The sequence below is a fragment of the Bubalus kerabau genome, chromosome 5, assembly GCF_029407905.1.
Source record: "Bubalus kerabau isolate K-KA32 ecotype Philippines breed swamp buffalo chromosome 5, PCC_UOA_SB_1v2, whole genome shotgun sequence".
Taxonomy (NCBI): domain Eukaryota; kingdom Metazoa; phylum Chordata; class Mammalia; order Artiodactyla; family Bovidae; genus Bubalus; species Bubalus kerabau.
This window is the reverse complement of record NC_073628.1, coordinates 80,991,220-81,011,824: the sequence shown is the minus strand read 5'-3', so window position 1 is coordinate 81,011,824 and position 20,605 is coordinate 80,991,220. Positions and strand designations below refer to the sequence as shown.

At 47.1% G+C, this 20,605-nt stretch overlaps 1 protein-coding gene across 1 annotated transcript in view; it reads left to right on the top strand.

Annotated features, from left to right (window-relative positions):
* The first annotated feature begins 1,681 nt into the window (after positions 1-1,681).
* Positions 1,682-20,605, top strand: part of CAPN8 (calpain 8) — a 67,848-nt gene continuing 48,924 nt past the window's right edge. Inside the window, exons 1-2 of the mRNA XM_055581961.1 lie at positions 1,682-1,987; positions 10,775-10,844. Of these exons, the coding sequence (XP_055437936.1) occupies positions 1,751-1,987; positions 10,775-10,844 (307 nt within the window). The 5' untranslated portion in view covers positions 1,682-1,750. The remainder of the gene's footprint in view (positions 1,988-10,774; positions 10,845-20,605) is intronic.

Genomic DNA, 20,605 nt, shown 5'->3' with positions numbered 1-20,605 from the left:
GAAGTTTTTCTTCCAAGATATGTCGTATTAAAGGTTGTAACCACATAACTTGTGTTTTTTAGCCACTTTGAACTTCTGAATGGTGTGCTACCAATGTGTTCATCCCATTTTATTTTATGGATTTTTTTAACGACAGTTTTTAGGATTAAATATTTACACGTTCCAAGTCAAACCTATAAAATAAGTCTAGTTTCTATTCGGGACCGCCCCTCCCTATTTCCTTCCTCCCCTGTATGTAACCACTCTTCATCTTACGTTTTCTTTCCTGTATTAATTTTCTATTTCTGCCATAACCAATTATGACAAACTCAGTGGCTTTAAAACAACACAAGTTTGGTTTCTATAGTTACACTGGGGAAGGAAATGGCAACACACTCCAGTATTCTTCCTTGCCTGGAGAACTCCATGGACAGAGGAGCCTGGCAGGCCACAGTCCATGGGGTCGCAAGAGTCGGACACGACTGAGCGACTAAGCACAGCACAGTTACATAGGTTAGAAGACTGACGGCCTTCACTGCGCAGAAAGCAATGTCAGCAGGCTCTGCACCTTTCTTAAGGCTCTGTATGGGAAACCCAGCTCCTTGCTTTTTTGCGTCAAGGATGGCTTTTAGAGGCTATCCACAGAGCTCTTGATCCTCAGGCCTTCTCTTTCTGGTGCTGGTTCCCAGGAATAATGATGATGGATTATTTACTAAGTGCTTCTTATGTACTCTTCTAAGCAAATTCTATGTCCTATCTCATCACCCTTCCAAACAACCCTATATAAGGTAGGTCCTACCATTACCTTCCATTTTACAGGGGAGAAAATTGAGGGGATGAGAGGTTAAATGACTTGCCCCAGGTGACAGGGCTAATGACTGGTGGAGTTGGGATAGATGTCCAGGAAAAGGCCAAACCCTTCACTCATAGGTGGGGCCCCTTTGTTTGGGGTTACTGATGCTTTCCATGACTCACTCTTCTCTGATATTTCTATCTTTCTAGAAAATATGTAGACAAACTTTTCTGGAAAGAAGGGTGACCACTCCAACCCCTTTCCCTTCTGCTGCTGCTGCTGCTAAGTCACTTCAGTTGTGTCAGACTCTGTGCGACCCCATAGACGGCAGCCCACCATGCTCCCCTGTCCCTGGGATTCTCCAGGCAAGAACACTGGAGTGGGTTGCCATTTCCTTCTCCAATGCATGAAAGTGAAAAGTGAAAGTGAAGTCGCTCAGTCATGTCCGACCCTCAGCGACCCCATGGACTGCAGCCTACCAGGCTCCTCCGTCCATGGGATTTTCGGGCAAGAGTACTGGAGTGGGGTGCCAGTGCCTTCTGCTGAGAACCAATTCTTTGGTAAATACTGGCCTTAAGCTATCCAATAGGCCTTCTCATCTCAGCTGATGGTGCCAATGATGGGTGAGCAGGTCTTGCAAAGAGATGGGGCTGGGTGACTGTGATCCTCAAGAATGTCTTAGGCTTATGGCGTGGGAGGGGCCCTGGAAGGTTCCCAGCCTTCAGACTGTCTGCTGAAAGGCAGAAGGGGAGGGCAGGGCAGGTTCACCTGCGCCCTGGGTGCATATTTGCTCCTGGCCCTGACTCACTTTTCTCTGGGGGGCGGGGGGCAGTGGGGCGGGGCCTCAGGTGAAATGTTTACCTGCTCCACCCGCCCCTCCCCTGCTTCACGATGCCTTATAGCTTCCCTCCCAGCGGGGCAGGTCTCTGAGAGCACGGAGCAGCCCTGCCCTCTGTCTACCCCACGGAGCCCTCAGCCATGGCAGCCGTGGCGGCCCGAGTAGCCAGGCAGCGCACAGCCGCCGAAGGCCTTGGCTCCAGCCAGAAGGCAGTGAGGTACTTGGGCCAGGACTTTGAGACCTTGAGGCGGCAGTGCTTGGACTCGGGGCTCCTATTTAAGGACCCAGAGTTCCCAGCGTGCCCGTCAGCTTTGGGCTACAAGGATCTCGGACCGTGCTCCCCTCGAACTCAAGGCGTTGTCTGGAAGCGGCCCACGGTAAGGAGGTGGGCTTGCTGCTGAGAGTCAGGATGGAGGTCCCTTGCTTCTGGGCAGTAGTTGAGGGAGAAATTATGATTCTTGACCCTGTGTTCCTGGATCCCATATTTCAGACAACTGCCCCCTCCGCACCCCCGCTTAAAATTTTTTTTTCAGAGACAATAAAGTATAGAGGGAAGAGTATGCCTGGGTTTTGGAACCAGACAAGTTAGAGTGGAATCCTGGGATCAGAATCATCCCTTACCTCCAGCTATCTCTTCCCTTTCTGTTTTTATCCTATCAGTTTTACAAAACAGTTACTTCCCCTGGAGAAGGAAGTGGCACCCCACTCCAGTATTCTTGCCTGGAAAATCCCATGGGCAGAGGAGCCTGGCGGGCTACAGTCCATGGGGTTGCAAAGAGTTGGACACGACTGAGCACTGCCTCTGAGCATAACTCCTTGGCCTGGCCTCCCTCCAGCCCTTCCATGGCCATTTCCCACCCCTCTCTGGAGCCTATCTGGGTACTTTGAGATGTTGGCAAAATCCAGGTTGGGTTTATAGTCTAATGTCAGGAGTTGACAGCCATGTTTCATTTCAACAGATGGTTTTTTTTTTTTTTTCTTTTTTTTAGGCCTGTTTTGGGCCAGGCATTGGCTCTGCCCTGTTTGGGAAGGTGGTTGGGGAGAAACTGGGATCAACTGTGGTCTCAGCTCTGATGGAGGTTGTGGGGAGGCAGACAACTGAATAAAGGACTGACATCCCGGGCAGAATGAAGGAAATGATAACAGAGACATTAACCATGGGTGCGGGACCCTGGGGTGTTAAGACTGAATGATGGAAAGGGAAGAGGATGCATTTGAGTGGAATGAAGGACCCCAGGGAGCCTGGGGGATGCGAGATGGATAAGGTGGAAGGGGAGAAAGCTTCATTTGGTGACCAAAGTCAGGTATCGTTAGCCTTTGCCTAGTGTTTCTCCTTTGTTTGAAATTATATATATATATATATATATATATATATATACTGTGCTTAGTTGCTCATTCGTGTCCTACTCTTTGCGACCCCATGGACTATAGCCTGCCAAACTCCTCTGTCCCTGGGGATTCTTCAGGCAAGACTACTGGAGTGGGTTGCCATGCTCTCCTCCAGGGGATCTTCCCAACCCAGGGATTGAACCCAGGTCTCCTGCACTGCAGGCAGATTCTTTATCATCTGAGCCACCAGGGAAGCCTATGTGTATATATATATTTACACACATATATATATATTTGTGTGTATGTATATATATATTTTGGAGAAGGCGATGGCACCCCACTCCAGTACTCTTGCCTGGAAAATCCCATGGACGGAGGAGCCTGGTAGGTTGCAGTCCATGGGGTCGCTAAGAGTTGGACACGACTGAGTGACTTCACTTTGACATTTCATTTTCATGCACTGGAGAAGGAAATGGCAACCCACTCCAGTGTTCTTGCCTGGAGAATCCCAGGGACGGGGGAGCCTGGTGGGCTGCTGTTTATGGGGTCGTATAGAGTCGGACACGACTGAAGCGACTTAGCAATATATATATTTGTGTGTATATATATTTGTGTGTATATATATATTTGTGTATATATATATGTGTGTGTGAATACATATATATATGTGTGTGTATATAAATAAATATATATATATATATATATATATATATTTGTGTGTGCCAGGACTTAGTTGTGGCATGCAGGGTCTTTAGTTGTGGCATGTAAACGCTTAGTTGTGGCATATGGGATCTACTTCCCTGAGCAGGGATGGAACCTGGGCCTCTGCATTGGGAGCACAGAGTCTGGGCCGCTGGACCACCAGGGAAGTCCCTCCTTCATTTGAAATTCTTAGAGCCCTCACCTCCTCAACTACGTTCTGCCCTAGACTGTGTCTTCACCTGGCCTCACTATCCACATAAATTTGGTAATTTCAGAATGGAGTGCTGATTTGTGCCTGTCAGCAAAATGCTATAAAATCCAGACGATGAGGTAGTAAGTAGAACCTGATTAATGTGAAACCTAAGTACTCCCATTATTGAGAGTTTTCAGATGAGTGAATAAAAGCCTGTCAAAATTTACCCTCTCCATTTCCAGTCATCAGTAAGGATTCTCACATGGCTGCTTTCGGCTAGGTTGTGCTCACACATCACTTGGCATGCTATAGGACCCAGCTTTATCCTCTACGATCTTATAGGTTTTTGAATAGGCTCCTGAGTTGGTAATGACCCTGATTCTGTTATTAGAGATGTGCCTCAGGATCTGGGAAAATCAGCCTGTTCCCAAATGCTTCATTTCTTCTTCCTTGAGGTCTCTCAGGGGCCCTCAAGAAGGTCGGGGTGTCCAAAAATGAGGTGCATCAATGAGTTCATTTGCCTTCTTCCCTCCCTCCCCTCTCTTCTTTCCCTTCCCACTCCCTCTTTCTTCCATCTTTCCATCCTTCCTTCTTTTCTTTTTCTTGCTGCTGCTGCTGCTGCTAAGTCGCGTCAGTCGTGTTCGACTCTGTGCGACCCCATAGATGGCAGCCCACCAGGCTCCACCGTCCCTGGGATTCTAGAAGTGGCTTCTCATCTCTCAGCTTCCCCATGGCCCTGGGTTGATGCCCAGCCCGGCCTCTGTGGTTTGAGGGATGCTCAGTGTGTGCAGGCCCCAGTTCGGCCCAATTGATGGTTTTCTTCTCTGTCCTTTTTTTTTTCCCTTTCTGTAATTAAGAAGTTTATTGATCCTAAGGAGAAATACAGAGAGAGAGAGAAGTGAGACAATGTCAGCTGCATGGTAAGGACTCATGAAACAGCCAACTCCAGTTAAGAGAAACTTGCTGGGTTGACCTTTGGGAGGTTCGGATAAGGATGAGGGGGCGAGGCCTCAGTGTGGGGTTTCCACTCTGCCTGCCACTTAGGTGAATGAATTTGGGAATTTTCAACTCAGCCTTGATTTATTGAGTGCTGGTCACGTACATATGCTAGTGTGGCGCCTTTGTGATGTTTTGCTAGCTGGGGAGACAGTCAGATAGTGGACCAACAGCAGAATGGCCAAAAGCTTGGTTTTGGGCGACAGGTGGGTCAGGATTCTGGTTCCCTCTCTGCCATTTATTAGCTGTGTGGCTAAGTTACTGACCTCCCCAGGACTCAGTTTCCTTGTCTATAAAATAGGAATAACATGGGACTTCTCTGGCAGTCCAGTGGTTAAGACTCTGTGCTTCCACTGTGAGGGATGTGGGTTCAATCCTTAGTCAGGGAGCTAAGATTCCACATTCCACATGCCATGCAATTTGGCCAAAAAAAAAAAAAAAAAAAAAGAAGAATATGACTTACCTCATTGGGTTATTGCAAAGTTTGAATGAGAGGATGAATTTAGCCCAGTGCCTGGCATATAATAGATGCTTGATTCTATGAGCTGTCCCTAGCTATTATTGTAAGACAAAATGTCCAGAGAGTGAAATATAAATATGGACACAGTGTACAGGAGTTCAGGGGCAGAAGCAGTTAAAGTGACTGTGGGATTGGGGCAGGTTAATTACTGCAGACATCTGAAGGTGGGAGGGGATGTTGGTGAAAGAAGAGGGTCATGATCAAGACTGAGAAGGCACGGTGTGGGCAGAGGCACAGGGCCGTGGATGTGCATTCAGAGCTCGTTCAGAGGAGGGCAGTGGCCTGCAGTCAGAGGAGAGAGAGCACCGTGGGAAGCAGAGAGCAAGCCTGGAAACGTCAAGTGGGGCCAGACCCTAGAGGGACAGGAGTGCTGGGCTGAGTCCCATGGGCATAATCAATGCTGCTGCTGTTGAATATGACAGCATCATTGGGTTTCCCGGAAGTGCACAGCCAGGGCTCCTGAATTGCCAAACATAGATTATCAGACATGGGCTAATATCCTGGGGAGCAGCATTTCCAAGTCATCAAGTCATTGAGAGTGTGATTTAAATCACTTCCTACCTTGAATTTCTTACTAATATCGGTGATTCTCTTGTGACTGTTCATCAGAGGCTGATCGGATGCTTGAGTAATTGAGGTTGTGGTGTGTTTTGATTATCAAAGAAATTGTAAACATTATTGCTAAAAAGACATGTTTGTTCTTAAGGAAGAAAATATAGTGTCCCAAGTGTAGGGAGTTGGGAGCCTGCCTCTTTGCAGGGGCTTGCCCACTCCAGTACTCTTGTCTGGAAAATCCCATAGACGGAGGAGCCTGGTGGGCTGCAGTCCGTGGGGTCGCTAAGAGTCCGACACGACTGAGCGACTTCACTTTCACTTTTCACTTTCATGTATTGGAGAAGGAAATGGCAACCCACTCCAGTATTCTTGCCTGGAGAATCCAAGGGACGGGGGAGCCTGGTGGGCTGCTGTCTATGGGGTCGCACAGAGTCGGACACGACTGAAGTGACTTAGCAGCAGCAGCAGCAGCCTCTTTTAAAGGTCTTTGACTGCCAAGTTACTTTGTATCTCTGATCTGATCTGAGTTCTGATAGAAAGTTAGTAATGGAGAGAAGACTTTGGGAATATTCTTCAGGCATAATGCTGAGATGCGATCTTGCAAGGCTGAGGACATTCTGTGGCCCCTGAGAGATTCATACAACATATAAGTCAGGAATTTCCTGGTAGTTTTCTCTTGGGGGGTGGTGGTGTATATTTTGAATTATGCTAGTGAATAACATGTAATCAAATGAGCAGTCCATCACCTCGGAACCCTCTTGGGCTTCCCAGCTGGCTCTAGTGGTAAAGAACCCACCTGCCAATGCAGGAACCATAAGAAAACGTGTATTCGATCCCTGGGTTGGGAAAATTCCCTGCAGGAGGGCATGGCAACCCACTCCAGTATTCTTGCCTGGAGAATCCCATGGTCAGAGGAACCTGGCAGGCTATGATCCATAGAGGTGCAAAGAGTTAGACATGGGTCGCAAAGAGTTGGACACGACTGAGCGACTGAACTGAACTGAAAGTGACTTAGCGGGCACACACAGGAACCCCTTAGCACCACTCTGGTTATAACACTTTCTGTTGTCTCCAGCCTTTGCAGACCACTTTGTTTTCCAAGCCAAACTTACACCATTTTAGCTGAGCTTGGTAGACATATTAGGTATGAGTCTAGTGTGCTTCTACCATATAGACAGTATGACATGGGTAATTGAATGTACAGCTCGGAGGAGTGATTTGGGAGCATCAGCATATTCTATAGTTAGTAACTGAAGCCACAGGTCTGGATGTCGTCATTCAGGGAGAAGGCTTCAGGCATGTTATTGCTCTATGAGACGGGGTCATGCCCAAGACTGAGGACCCAGCTCAGGGGCTCCCTGGTCCTGAGGATGAACAGAGCAGAGGAACTCTTGAAGGAGACTTGACAAGGAGTAGAGAGGTAAGAAAGTCAAGAGCGAGTAAGGATACAGATTCCAAGAGAGGAGGGTTTCAGAAGGTGGCAACAGGCAAGACTATCAAGTGTAAAGAGCAGTGAGATGGAGGAGAGCGAAGCTCAACCTGTCAGTGCTGGTGACTCAGGTGAGAGGAGTTTCATGGAGCCCTGGGAGACCGGAGCCCGGCTTCAGGAGACTGACGGATGGACAGGAGATGAGGCGCTGGAGACTCTTTAAAGAAGGTTTTTAAGCAGAGATTCTGCCCAACCTCTGTTCAGCGTGCTCTCAGCTCCCCCCACCCCTTTTTTTTTTTAAAAAAAAAAAACCAAATTACATTCAACATTTTTGTCTCTCCATTTTTATTAATTAAAATTTCAAATCTCTCTACCTTCTGCCCACAAAGAGAGGACGTGTGGACTCTGGGATCTTCCTGATTACTTGGATTAGAGTTGGCTGCTGCCCACTTTTAGAACCCCTCGTTTGGCTCATGCCACTTCTGTCTGTAAATTGCCGCTAGAGGGACAGTTGGTGATCCAGTGGTTAAGACTCCGTGCTCCCAATGCACTGGCCCCAGGTTTAACCCCTGGTCAGGGAACTAGCAATGGCACCCCACTCCAGTACTCTTGCCTGGAGGATCCCATGGATGGAGGAGCCTGGTGGGCTGCAGTCCATGGGGTTATGAAGAGTCGGACACGACTGAATGACTTGACTTTCACTTTTCACTTTCATGCACTGGAGAAGGAAATGGCAACCCACTCCAGTGTTCTTGCCTGGAGAATCCCAGGGACGGGGGAGCCTGGTGGGCTGCCATCTCTGGGGTCGCACAGAGTCGGACACGACTGAAGTGACTTAGCAGCAGCAGGGAACTAGATTCTACATGCTGCAACTAAGACCTGGTGCAGACAAATTAAAAAAAAAACAAAAAGTTGCCACTAGAGGTTGAAACAAACAAGCAGAACTACGCTCCATCTTTGGAAGGCTGGCTAAATAACTCATGGTACTTATAATGAAATGATAAAGCTCTATATGTGCTGAGCAAAGATATACAAGATAGAAAATGTATATGTATAAGGTGTTAGTCACTCAGTCGTGTCCAACTCTTTGTGATGCCGTGGACTGTAGCCCACCAGGCTCCCCTGTCCATGGAATTCTCCAGGCAAGAATACTGGAGTGGGTAGCCATTCTCTTCTCCAGAGGATCTTCCCAATCCAGGGATTGAATCTGGGTCTCCTGCATTGCAGGTAGAGTCTTTACCATCTGAGCCACCAGGGAAGCCATATATATGTAAATATGCTTTTACATCAAAAGAGTTTCTGGAAGGGTATACAAGAAATGTTAACAGCAAGGAATCTAAAGTGAAAGGAGTTTTTTTGTTTTTATAGCATTATTTGCTGTTACATTTTTTTTTTTTAACCCATGGGCACACACTTTATAAATAAAAAACAAGTTAATGATTTTTTTTTTTTTTTAATATTTGGAAGGAAAAAAAAAGTCAGGCCAAAGGCTCTATCTCTGCCCATTTAGGCAGGAGCTTTATTCAAGGGTGTTAGGGCTGCCACTCAGAAGCCTCCACCCCTCATGGTCCCAGAACCCCAGAATCCCAGCTCACTGCACACCTACTCTCTCTATCTGCCTTCAACCCATCATTCTCTTGCTTCCCCTTTCCTTTTTGAGCCACCATTTCTTTATCTCTATGGAGTAAGATGGGCTTCCCAGGTGGTGCTAGTGGTAAAGAACCTGCTTGCCAATGCAGGAGACATGAGACTCGGGTTCAATCCCTGGGTTGGAAGATCCCCTGCAGGAGGGCATGGCAACCCATTCCAGTATGCTTGCCTGGAGAATCCCATGGACAGAGGAGCCTGGCGGGCTACAGTCCGTGGGGTCACAAATAGTCGGACAGGACTGAAGCGACTCAGCACACAGTCACTCATGGAGTAAGATGGAAATATTTCCCATTCTTTGTGGTCAGACAGTCCCTGATGCAGCAAAACCGGGCTGGCTTCCTTTTTGTCCCTCGGGCTTCCACCCTTTCCCCCTAAGAGTGCGCCTGGTGGTGAGGCAGACCCACCTCTCCTTTGGGAACCAGTCTTCACATCTGCTAAGTCATTTCAGTCATGTCCAACTCTTTGCAACAGGGTGGACTGTAGGCTACTTGGCTCCTCTGTCCATGGGATTCTCCAGGCAAGAATACTGCAGTGGGTTGCCATGCCCTCCTCCAGGGGATATTCCACCCCAGGGATCGAACCTTTGTCTCTTATGTCTCCTGCATTGCAGGCAGATTCTTACCACTAGCGCCACCTGGGACTAGTACCACTAGTTTGTCCTAGATTCTGCTTTTCTCACGCACATGTATCATCTCCCATCTAATAAGTCTTTCAGGCATAATCCCTCATGGGCATTTCTCCCTTTTCTCCTTTTGTTTTCTGTGGTCTACATGGCAGTATTAGGCACTAGGCTTTTCCTCTGATTTTTTTAAAGAAAATTTTTTATTTATTATTTTTATTTTTTGACCATGTTGCATGGCTTGCAGGATCTTAGTTCCCCAACCAGAGATCCAACCCGAGCCCCCTACAGTGGAAGCAGAGTCCTAACCACTGGCCCACCAGGGAAGTCCCTTTCCTCTGATTTTTACCATGGATGTCTATCTCGGTTTCCCACATAGGCTGAAAGCACTCTGAGGCCAAGAACCATGTGTGTTCTTTCCCTCTGTGTCACCATGCTCCCATCTTTCCCCTGCCCGATATGGTGCAACTAGTACCATGTATAGAACAGGCATTGAGTACATCCTTGCTGGGTAAACCAGAAAGAAAGAAGGCCTACAGGATGCCTTCTTGTGCCCTAATAGAGCTCTAGGGCCATGAGCTTGCCTGTGACAAGTGCCACTCCGAGATAGATGAGCAGGGAGGCGGCAGAGTGCAGGTCAGATGTGGGAGTGAGGTTGAGTTCTCTTTTCTGGACAGACACTTCCTGAAGCCCCAGTGTTTCCATCAGCACACAGGGTCCTCATCACTGAGTCAACGAGTGTCCGCAGGGTGCAGAGCATTTTCTTAGAGTGCTAAACATTAGCCTCATCCTGTCCCTAAAAGTAGGGGTGTTGTCCGAACGGTGAGATCATATTTCATCCTGTCATTATCTCAGCCTTTGCCTTTCTCCTGCCTCCCCCGCCTTCACACCCACACACCCACACCCACACTGTATGTATAGTGATAAAAAGCCTGCTCACGAGGGGACCTGTGGGCTCCAGCTCCTGCTTTGCCACCCCTGGCTGTGTGACTGTGGGCAGCTCTCCTGCCTTCTCTGGGCTTCAGAATCCTCAGTGATAAAATGCGGTACATGCAATAGATGATCCCTTGGGTTTCTTCCATGAATTTTGTGACGATCAAGCTCCTTCACCCTTGGTGCCACCATCACTGAGCATCTTTGTGACTTGTGTTTTGTCCCCGATTGTTTCCAGGAATTGTGCCCCAGCCCTCAGTTTATCGTTGGTGGAGCCACGCGCACAGACATCTGTCAGGGTGACCTGGGTGAGTCACTGGGGAGAGTCCTATTTGTCTTGGGAGAGGGCAGGTGTGTGTGTGATGAGTAACATCAGATTACGCTGTTAAACTTGACCGTCGACATTAGGTCTGTCACTCAACCTGTATGGGTCTTTGAGACTGCACTCTCCACTCTGGGTCTGGAATACTGGAACTCCCTTTGGTTCCTTTTAACCAAGAGATTTTCCATATGCTCATTTAACCCTTTTTAATGCTAGAGTCACAAGCTAGGATTATAGGCATATGGTAGATAACTCTGCTCGGAGAAGGGCAATGGCAACCCACTCCAGTACTCTTGCCTGGAGAATCCCAGGGACAGGGGAGCCTGGTGGGCTGCTGTCTATTCGGTTGCACAGAGTCGGACATGACTGAAGTGACTTAGCAGCAGCAGCAGCAGCAGCAGCAGATAACTGTGCTAGCTGTGTCCTTTTTTTTAATATTTATTTATTTGGCTGCTTCGGATTTTAGTTGTAGCATGCTGCACTTTAGCTGTGGCATGCAAACTCTTAGTTGCAGCACGGGGATCTAGTTTCCTGACCAGGTATCAGACGTGGGCCTCCTGCATTGGGAGTACGAAGTCTTAGCCACTGAACCAGCTGGGGAGTCCCTGTGCTGTGTTTTGATAATAGTTTCCTGTAAATGGACATGATTTGACCTGTAGAGTGGCCACATGTATACAATTAAGTGTTTCTTCAGTCATGTCAGACTCTTTGTGACCCGTTGGACCATAGCCTGCCAGGCTCTTCTGTCTGTGAGAGTCTCCAGGTAAGAATACTGGAGTGGGTCGCCATTTCCTCCTCCAGGGGATCTTCTCGACCCAGGGATGGAACCCACATCCCTTAGGTCTTCTGCATTGCAGGCAGATTCTTCACCTCTAGCGCCACCTGCCGTCACAATAGATGCTCTTATCACGAGTAAGAAAACAAAAATCCTAGCTTTGTAGCCAAGCTTTCCTTCCTAGGCCAGGAATCATGGGATTCAGAACCTTCACTTCCCAATCTTCCATATTCCCTCCAAATCAGGCACAGTTAAGTTAGAGGAATAATGTATTTTGTTTTGTTAAATTCTAGCCTTAAGTGTTGGAAACCAAGGTTCTGTTTGATAGCAGATTAGCATTGTTGATCTCATAAGCCCTCCTGATCCCGGGATCTCACGGTTTCTGCATTGAGTTGGACAACACTGACATTTTAGGGACAACACGGCTCTGAATTGAATTCGCTGGCTTTCCAAATGGCCAGCCGGTGACAGCCGCAGGATATAGAACTGGAAACGAAGACAGGAGGAAACAAATCCTGCTTGCTTGAAAGTCAGCCAAACAAACAAAGTCTCCGCATCCACGTGTCCCCATCGCCCTTTATCTTTCCAGAGATTTCCCCTCTTTTTTCTCCTTGCACCGCAAACCTGTTCTCTTCAGCCTGCTGAAAACCTTTATGATTTTGAAGATCACCGGCATTCATTTTAAATGCTTCCAATGTTCTCTCCTTTAATGAGTATAGCAAATATCCCCTTAGCCAGAGCTCATGGAGCGTGAGTACAAAGCAGTGAGAACCATTCGGGTACCACATCCTCATGTGCCCCAGGCCCTGAAAGCCACAGCCTCCGTGTCCTCAGCCTTTGAGCGAGGTGAGGGCTCCCAGAGGGGTTGTGTTCTGACCTCTTCTTGTTCTGGTAAGTGTGCTGTGCCTTTTCACTTCAAGTGAAATGTTTGACCTAATATAGCACACATCTCAGGGAAACACAACTTCACATTTACGCTTTAAACAACTTCTTGTTGTAGATGGGTTGACTTTGGAAAAAGGTATTTAGTAAGTGTCTTTTAATTGATTGACTTGGAGAGATCCTCCTTTGAATAGTTTTAAGCTCGGAGGAAAGAGAGTTTCCCAAAAGAGGCCAGAGCGTTACCATGGTGAGCGTGTGCTGCTGATGAAGCCGGCGGCTGGAGGAGCAGGAAATGAACCCGACTCCCCGAATCCAACTCACATCAAAGTGCTGGGGCGACGCCGTGGAGGCCGCCCTGGGTTAGCCCGGCGCTGCCTCGGTGGATTTTAATGAACAGAGCGGAAAGGCTTGTTGAGTCCAATTTCCTGAAGGGTGCTTGGTATGCGGCCAGAGGGCCTGTGGACCAGATGGAGCTGCAACAAGCATTGACGTGGGTACCTGGGCGCTGGGCCTGAAACTTGGCCCCAAGGTGAATGCCAGGGGCTGAATGGCAGCAATCCATGTGGCCTATGAGACTTGGGCCTGGCGGCTTTAACAGTGGGTGGATCGTGGAGAGATTAAGAGGTGGTGTTACGTGGCACCTGTCAGGGAGTGACAGGAATTAATACTTGCCCAGTGCCTTGCAGGCTTGACAGAGTCCAACACAGCGCAGTGGGGTCTAATGCAGATTTTAAATATTATTGTTACTTTTTTACAGCTTATCTATATAATGAAAATGATGTCCTTTACACAGCTTTGTGTCACTGCTGTTTTACTTTTATTTTCAGTACACGCTGTTCAAAAATGACAACTGAAAGGTCCAGAGTGAAAATTCGGCTTCCCATATATTTCCATCTATTCTACTGTTTCCCTGCAACCTTTTTAAATTCCATCCAGTATTTCTTTATGCAAATTCAAGCAAATCTTAAAACGTAGTCTAATATGTATCTCTTTTTTGCCTTGAAGATAGCATTCAGGAAATACTGTTTGGCACCTTGCCATTATTTGTCATTATTTCACTTAATAAAATGTCTTGGAGATCTTTCCAAGACAGTGTATGAAGGGCTTTGTTCTTTCTTTTTTAATTTTTATTTATTTTTTGGCTGCACCTCATGCTATGTGGGGAAAGAAATGGCACCCCACTCCAGTACTCTTGCCTGGAAAATCCCATGGACGGAGGAGCCTGGTAGGCTGCAGACCATGGGGTCACTAGGAGTCGGACACGACTGAGCAACTTCACTTTCACTTTTCACTTTCATGCATTGGAGAAGGAAATGGCAACCCACTCCAGTGTTCTTGCCTGGAGAATCCCAGGGACAGGGGAGCCTGGTGGGCTGCCGTCTATGGGGTGGCACAGAGTCGGGCACGACTGAAGCGACTTAGCAGCAGCAGCATATATAATCTAGTTCTTGGGAGAGCTTCATGTGAGTCCTCACCCTGTGAGAGTCCTTGGCTCCCACCAGAGTCTGTGCTCATGTGCAGTCCAGGAGCTAACTTTCTTTGGAGACATCATTATAGGATGAAAGATTGGGAACTCTGCAATGCTAAAGGTTCAGCTGCTCCAGATAATTACTCACAGTGTCATATGCATTTTGTTGGGTGACTCAGTCTCTGCCAGAGAACACGGTGGTTTGCCTTCACACATATTAAGTGGGGTTCTGGTGATGAAACAGCCCCTAGACAAAAGCCCTCCTCGGGCCTAGTGCACATTGGTGCACTAAGAAGGGGTCCCCTTCAGCCTCAGCCTTTCCATGCTCCATCTTCCTGGCAGAGCCCACACTCACCAGATCTAGCAAGGGCCACACACGCGGTGTCCCTCCAGTATGAGGGGATCTAGGGGCCTCACCGTGTCATGAGCGAGTAAGTTGTTAAGTGTGGGATTCCCTGTAGGGCACGTCTATGGTGCCCATTTCCGGCGAAGGCTCATGGTTGGTGCATCACCCAGGGAACTGCAGGCACCTCTCTGGTCCCTCTGCTGTTTGTCCCCGCACTGTCTGTCTCTCTCTTGTTGACCCATGCGTGTCCCTCTGAGGCCACAGAAACAGATCCTGTCCCACCATGAAGTTCATGTTTCTGGCTTCATTCACCTGATCTAATATGTCATGACCATGCACCGCCCAGAACTCCTTTGGTCACTGGCTTCAGAAGTCCAACTCAGTCAACTTAAGGAAAAAGTTCTTGGCTCATCCCACTGGACCATGGGAAGGGAAGGGCAGTGCTGGCCTGGGGAAGGCTGGGTCCAGGGATCTAGGTGTTCCTGGAGCTCTCTCTGCCTGTCATGTCTCCGCTGGTCTCTGTGTGCCAGCTCCACCCTCTCCCGTGCCAGGCAGGCTCCAAGCAGCGGAAGAGATGACCACTAGGATTCCAGATGTCAACTTGGTACGATCATGAACCAGCTTTGGTTTAATCTCAGAAAAAGCCTCTGGTCTGGTGGTTGGGTTCTTGGCCCACTTCTTGGGGTCTTTTAGTCGGAGGGGTGAGGGACTCTATGGTTGGTTGGGTCATGGGCTTGCTCTTGTGACTGCAGGCCTTCCCCCCAAACACTTCTCCGAAAGGAGGCGGCAGTGGGCTGGCAGGCATCAGGTCTGGCCACTCTGCACTCTCCCCACCCCAGGTCACCCCTGCTCTTCTGACTCATCGGCCCTGCCCTCTTCTGTCCCCTCCCCCAACCCCTGCCCCTGAATCCACCCCCCTGCAGTGCTCTGGGAAATGCTCCTCCCCACCGTTCTCCTCTTTCTCTGGATCTGCCACCAGCAGCACATAGTTCACAGCTGGAGTGCAAAGAGCCCTGCAGGGAGACCTGGGTCTTCACGGTCTGCCTGTGGCCGCACCACCTCAGTAAGCACAGCTGTACAGTGGGGATATAATCAAACCCAGCCTGCCTGGTGGTTGTGATGGGTAGGGAATTGACACGGCTCCTTGTCCTCCCAGCAGTGGGCAGTAAGTGGGGGTGGAAGTGGATGTAATAACCCTGGGTGCCCTGCCTATATGCACCAGGGCACTGACTCTCTTCTGCGTCTCTATAATCCACAGTGCCTGGGGGTGTAGCAGATGAATGTTTACTTACATCTGACCTGTTTTCTAAAGCTTTTGCCTTGTATCATTATTAAATCATGGAAACAGGGTAGCCTAAATCAGAAGCTACTTGTGTTTTTACTTCCTTTATTGCCAATATCACTCTTAGCAATCAGGCTGGATCAGGCATTTGGAATATATTTGGAATAAAAAAATCCCATCCTGAAGTTGACAACATGTCTTTATTTTTCAGTTCAGTTCAGTCATTTAGTCGTGTCCGACTCTTTGTGACCCCATGGACTGCAGCATGCAGGGGTTCCCTGTCTATCATCAACTCCCAGAGCTTGCTCAAACTCATGTCCATCAAGTTGGTGATCCTATCCAACCATCTCATCCTCTATCGTCTCCTTCTCCTCCAGCCTTCAATCTTTCCTGGTGTCAGGGTCTTTTCCAATGAGTCGGTTCTTCGCATCAGGTGGCCAAAGTACTGGAGCTTCAGCTTCAGCATCAGTCCTTCCAATGACTATTCAGGGCTGATTTCCTTTAGGATGGACTGGTTGGATCTCCTTGCAGTCCAAGGGACTCGCAAGAGTCTTCTCCAACACCACAGTTCAAAAGCATCAATTCTTAAGTGCTCAGCCTTCCTAATGGTCCAACTCTCATATCCATACATGACTACTGGAAAAACCATAGCTTTGACTAGATGGAACTTTGTTGGCAAAGTAATGTCTCTGATTTTTAATATGCTGTCTAGGTTGGTCATAGCTTTTCTTCCAAGGAGCAAGCATCTTTTAATTTCATGGCTGCAGTCACCATCTACAGTGATTTTGAAGCCCAAGAAAATAAAGTTTGTAACTGTTTCCATTGTTTCCCCATCTATTTGCCATGAAGTGATGGGACAAGATGCCATGATCTTAGTTTTTTGAATGTTGAGTTTTAAGCCAACTTTTTCACTCTCCTCTTTCACTTTCATCAAGAGGCTCTTCTCTTCCTCTTCACTTTCTGCCCCAAGGGTGGTATCATCTGCGTGTCTGAGGTTATTGATATTTCTCCCAGCAATCTTGATTCCAGCTTGTGCTTCATCCAGCCTGGCATTTCACATGATGTACTCTGAATATAAGTTAAATAAGCAGGATGACCATATACAGCCTTGACGTACTTCTTCCCCAATTTGGAACCAATCTGTTGTTTCATGTCCAGTTCTAACTGTTGCTTCTTGACCTGCATACAGATTTCTCAGAAGGCAAGTCAGGTGGTATGGTATTCCCATCTCTTGAAGAATTTTCCACAGTTGGTTGTGATATACACAGTCAAAGGCTTTGGCATAATCAATAAAGCAGAAGTAGATGTTTTTTTGGAATTCTCTTGCTTTTTCAGTGATCCAACGGATGTTCGCAATTTATCTCTGGTTCCTCTGCCTTTCCTAAATCCAGCTTGAACATTTGGAAGTCCATGGTTCACGTAATATTGAAGCCTGACTTGGAGAATTTTGAGCATTACTTTCTAGTGTGTGAGATGACTGCAATTGTGCAGTAGTTTGAGCATTCTTTGGCATTGCCCTTCTTTGGGATTGGAATGAAAACTGAATTTTTCCAGTCCTGTGGCCACTGCCAAGTTTTCCAAATTTGCTGGCATATTGAGTGCAGCACTTTCACAGCATCATCTTTTAAGATTTGAAATAGCTCAACTGGAATTCCATCAATTTTACTAGCTTTGTTCGTAGCGATGCTTCCTAAGGTCCACTTGACTTCACATTCCTGGATGCCTGACTCTAGGTGAGTGATCACACCACTGTGGTTATCTAGGTCATGGATATCTTTTTTGTAGAGTTCTTCTGTGTATTCTTGACACTTCTTCTTAATATCTGCTGCATCTGTTAGGTCCATACCATTTCTGTCCTTTATTGTGCCCATCTTTGGATGAAATGTTGCCTTGGTATCTCTAATTTTCTTGAAGAGATCTCTAGTCTTTCCCATTCTATTGTTTTCCTCTATTTCTTTGCATTGATCACTGAGGAAGGCTTTCTTATCTCTCCTTGCTATTCTTTGGAACTCTGCATTCAAATGGGTATATCTTTCCTTTTCTCCTTTGCCTTTAACTTCTCTTCTTTTCTCAGCTATTTGTAAGGCCTCCTCAGACAACCATTTTGCCTTTTTGCACTTCTTTTTCTTGGGGAAGGTCTTGATCCCTGCCTCCTGTACAATGTCACAAACCTCTGTCCATAGTTCTTCAGGCACTCTATCAGATCTAATCCCTTGAATCTGTTTGTCACTCCCACTATATAAAGTGTAAGGGATTTGATTTAGGTCATACCTGAATGGTCTAGTGGATTTCCCTACTTTCTTCAATTTAAGTCTGAATTTGGCAATAAGGAGTTCATGGTCTGAGCCACAGTCAGCTCCTGGTCTTGGTTTTGCTGACTGTATAGAGCTTCTCTATCTTCAGCTGCAAAGAATATAATCAATCTGATTTCTGTTTTGACCATCTGGTGATGTCCATGTATAGAGTCTTCTCTTGTGTTGTTGGAAGAGGGTGTTTGCTATGACCAGTGCGTTCTCTTGGCAAAACTCTGTTAGCCTTTGTCCTGCTTCATTTTGTATTCCAGGGCCAAATTTGCCTGTTACTCCAGATATCTCTTGACTTTCTACTTTTGCATTTCAGTCTCCTATGTTGAAAAGGACATCTTTGTTGGTATTAGTTCTAGAAGGTCTTGTATGTCTTCATAGAACCATTTAACTTCAGCTTCTTCAGCATTACTGGTTGGGGCATAGGCTTGGATTACTGTGATATTGAATGGTTTGCCTTGGAAATGAAGAGAGATCATTCTATCATTTTTGAGACTGCACCCAAGCATTGCATTTCAGACTCTTTTGTTGACTATGAGGGCTACTCCATTTCTTCTAAGGGATTGTTGCCCACAGTAGTAGATATAATGGTCATCTGAATTAAGTTCACCCATTCCAGTTCACTGATTCCTAAAATGTTGATGTTCACTCTTGCCATCTCTTGTTTGACCACTTCTAATTTACCTTGATTCATGGACCTAACATTCTAGGTTCCTAGGCAGTATTGCTCTTTACAGTATCGGACTTTACTTACATCACCAGTCACATCCACAAATGGGCGTTGTTTATGCTTTGGCTCCATCTCTTCATTCTTTCTGGAATTATTTCTCCACTCTTCTCCAGTAGCATACTGGGCACCTACCGACCTGGGGAGTTTATCTTTCCAGTGTCATATTTTTTTGCCTTTTCATACTGTTTGTGGGGTTCTCAAGGCAAGAATACGAAAGTGGTCTGCCATTCCCTTCTCCAGTGGACCACGTTTTGTCAGAACTTTCCACCATGATCTGTCCATCTTGGGTGGCCCTACAGGGCCTGGCTTATAGTTTCATTGAATTAGACAAGACTGTGGTCCATGTGATCAGTTTGATTAGTTTTCTGTGATTGTGGTTTTCATTCTGTCCACCCTCTGATAAGGATAAGGATAAGAGTCTTATGGAAGCTTCCTGATGGGAGAGACTGACTGTGGGGGAAACTGGGTCTTGTTCTCATGGGTGGGGCCATGCTCAGTAAATCTTTAATCCAGTTTTCTGTTGACGGGCGGGGCTGTGTTCCCTCCCTGTTGTTTGACCTGAGACCAAACTGTCCTGGAGGTAATGAAGATAATGGTGACCCCCTTCAAAAGGTCCCAGGCACACACTGCCGCACTCAATGCCCCTGACCCTGCAGCAGGCCACCGCTGACCCATGCCTCTGCTGGAGATTCCTGGACACTCACAGGCAAGTCTGGGTAAATTTTCTGGGGGTTCTCAGTCCCTTTGTTAGATCCCCAGGTTGGGAAATTTGTTGTGGGTTCTAGAACTTTATTAACAGTGCAAGAATTTCTTTGGTATAATTGTTCTGCAGTTTGTGGGTTGTCTTTATTTTTCAAGGATTTCAAAGTTCACACAAACCAGCTTGTTGGCATTCTCAGATCACCAAAGTACTTAGGCCCCAGGGACATCAGGAATGACGTTGTCCTAAGGCCCTGTGGTGGCTGTGAGTAAAGGAACACGGGGAGGAAGCCAGCTCCTTCTGCTTGCTGGATCTTGTGGCCCCCAGGAGAGGACTCTGCTCTGAGGCAGCCTGTCTCTCCCAGGCTCAGCAGAACCATGCAGGCCCACCACCCTCCCCATCCTGCATCCTCAGGTGGGGAAACATTGAGACAGGGTATCACTTATGCCTACAGTTGTCAAAGTGCAACAGGACTTTACGTGTCTCTGGGCATCTTTTGTGCCCTGCTGCTCTCAGGAATGAGGAGCAGGAGATTTTCTTCCTTAACAAAGGAGAGACAGAGACTTGAAGAATTTAGATAGGAATTAGCATGCTTTCTGAATAACAAATGTGAAACAATGTTTATCCAGGCTTTTGATCTAGTGGTGGTTTATTTTCCATGCAGAGCAGGATTAGTGAGGGAGCTAAACTTTCCGTTGAAGGGTTTGGTGAATATTGGGGTCTCTCTCTTTATCCTGCTTTTTTCCACTCTCCGACTTCTCTGTGTGTGTGTGTTCATGTGTGCTTATCTCTTCCTTTCTCTAGTGACTTGGTTTTCCTCTTCACCTTTATGAAATTGATGTCTTTTTCATTTTTGTTGTATTTCTCAAGTAGGGTTTTTATATTTGATATTTTTGTTTCAAAAAAGGAATGACTGGCTGATTTCACTTGTCTCTATAGACAAAAAAGAGTGAACAGGGACACCTAAATCCAGGCACCTTCTCTGTTGCAACCCTTGCATTGCTTTTTCTCTGTGAGTCACACTCCCCCACCAAGAGAGGCCTGCTCTCCTGCAACAGAGGCCAGGCCCCCACAGCCCTCAGCAGTTGGGGCTGGTGTCAGGATCTTCACAGGCATTTTTCTTGATACCTTTTGATCTGTAGCATCCTTTGAGGGCTGGGGCAAAGTAAGTCAATTCACTACCTACTTTTAATGAGAAATCCAGGGAAGCCTCAGAGAACTCAAAGGGACCAGAGCCCCTCATTGGTTCTGGAGAGTACAG